At 35.9% G+C, this 1,929-nt stretch overlaps 1 protein-coding gene across 1 annotated transcript; it reads right to left on the bottom strand.

The window, feature by feature from the left end:
• Positions 1-212: 212 nt before the first annotated feature.
• Positions 213-1,426, bottom strand: LOC132906717 (uncharacterized). Its single transcript, XM_060959145.1, has 3 exons — positions 1,183-1,426; positions 893-956; positions 213-672 (listed from the first exon to the last, which is right to left on the bottom strand). Exons 1-3 carry the CDS (start codon positions 1,372-1,374, stop codon positions 305-307), a joined length of 624 nt encoding a protein of 207 aa, XP_060815128.1. The 5' UTR covers positions 1,375-1,426; the 3' UTR covers positions 213-304.
• Positions 1,427-1,929: the final 503 nt, after the last annotated feature.

Below are 1,929 nucleotides of genomic sequence, written 5' to 3'. Positions count from 1 at the left end.
AAAATCCCCGAAGAAACTATTGTTGTCGGGAGAAGAAGAAGATCGTACAAAATATTAATTATTTTATACGATCCAATATTTTTCCAGTCAAAGTACCAATGATCCTTAAACGCTTTTAAAAAGTAACGATAACGAAAAGGTATCTTCATATTCATTTATGACCTTCGCTAAAAAGTATCACAGGGTGTACAAAAGAAACAGAACAACAAAAATTATTATTATGCATAAATATAATTGCAACCAGAACTAATACATAGTTGCATATAAAGTAAATGTTCTACTATAATACATTATAATTGATTATTTAAATCGCAACCGCTATAGCTCCAGCTAACAAGAAAGGAATGGACGCGCTCATGACACTCATGCCAGTTTTCATACCTTCCTGAAGAATAAGAATTCCGAGTGGGATTGGGTTTAATGCTGCTATGTCGACGAATGCGCGTATAATTTTAGCAATCAAGTCGCCTATAGCTATGACAGGCTTAACAGCATGGACCGCAGCCCTTATACCGTTCGCAACGGCGTTGACAAAATTGCTTCCGCTGTTCAAACGGCGTGCAACCATCTCTTTGGCCTTTTCGACGTTTGGTTTAAGTCCTGGATGGGACAATGCTGGAACCGTTGGTAACACGATCTCGAGTTTCTTAATCACAGTCTTGTTTTCACCTTCTGTAGAGAAGAAGTTTTATCGGTGTATTAGACGTAAGTCGGCTACTAACGCGACACTAGTGTCACGTGTGATTCTTCTACTGGGTTGTTTAGAAAGTTCGTAACATTTACATCAATAGCCGTTTGAGCTAGAAATTGTAAGAAAATTAAAAAAAAGAAAAAAAATCGATTTTTTGAACACCTACGATATCTTGGAGACTAATAGTCTTTGCGAAGTTACCTTCCTGTTTGGTGGGCGGTTTTTGTGGTTTTTGGTCATCAGATTCTGTCGATTTTTTCTCTGGCTGTACAAATAAAAAACAAACATATTAATCTTTCTTTGACGCAAAAAGAACTGAATGCAACATTTATTTTATGAAAAAATGTTGGATACTATTGTTGGTATTTTATGTTTATTACGAAGACATTTAATAAATACAATTATTTTTTCCACAAACACAATTTGTTTAATAAATACAAAAATTATAGATATAGAACCTTAGGTATACGATTTTGTACGCATTTTCATACCTCAGATGAGTCAGTTGAGTCGGATGAGTCAGATGAGTCGGATGAGTCGGATGTCTCGGATGACTCGGACGAACCGGAGGAACCGGAGGAGTCAGATTTGTCGGTTGACTCGGATGAGGTGGCAAGACTCATCTGGATGATGGCGCCAAAAATACAGGCGATGAGCAGGATGTACAAAGCTTTCGGAACCATGTTTGCTTCGCGTTATTAATTGCGTGCAATCAACTGATCCACTAAAAAAAACTGCCACATATTTATACGAAACTAATGAATAGCGGTCTACTAATTAACAAATGCTAATGAGGTACACCTGTGTTTTAGAAATACGACGTAACGATGGCATTTGTATAGTTAGTAATTTCTTGCATTTTTTATCTCTCGAATATCGTAATGTATTGTCATGTCAAGAATGCCTAACTATCGATGCACTTGTAATGCATCATATCTTTTTAAAAAATAATAGCGTCTCTCACGAGACCCGTCGACCATCAAACAAATGCCAGATCTTCGTCATACATGTGGCGTGCATAATTGCGTTCTATTAAGACAATTATCTGCATCGTAACTTCCAATCGATAGAATGTTTACTTTAGATATTTACATACAGGTATACGTTTCATATTAATACACTGGAGATAATATTATGAACGGTATTTTTACCAGTTGTAAATTACAAGTTACTAGTGCTAGCAATTTTTTTACGCGAATGTAAGAAGATTAAGAATAAAACACGTAAGTCAAATAATT

The sequence above is a fragment of the Bombus pascuorum genome, chromosome 5, assembly GCF_905332965.1.
Source record: "Bombus pascuorum chromosome 5, iyBomPasc1.1, whole genome shotgun sequence".
Classification (NCBI taxonomy): Eukaryota; Metazoa; Arthropoda; class Insecta; order Hymenoptera; family Apidae; genus Bombus; species Bombus pascuorum.
This window is presented reverse-complemented; position numbering and strand designations above follow the sequence as displayed.

Bases quoted from the DNA above. Each gene is read 5' to 3' on its own strand.
- LOC132906717 (XM_060959145.1), bottom strand. From the start codon at position 1,374: ATGGTTCCGAAAGCTTTGTACATCCTGCTCATCGCCTGTATTTTTGGC. The intron at 957-1,182 runs GTATGAAAATGC...TTATTTGTACAG, and splicing joins ACTCAACTGACTCATCTGAG to CCAGAGAAAAAATCGACAGA. The intron at 673-892 runs GTAACTTCGCAA...TCTTCTCTACAG, and splicing joins ACCGCCCACCAAACAGGAAG to AAGGTGAAAACAAGACTGTG.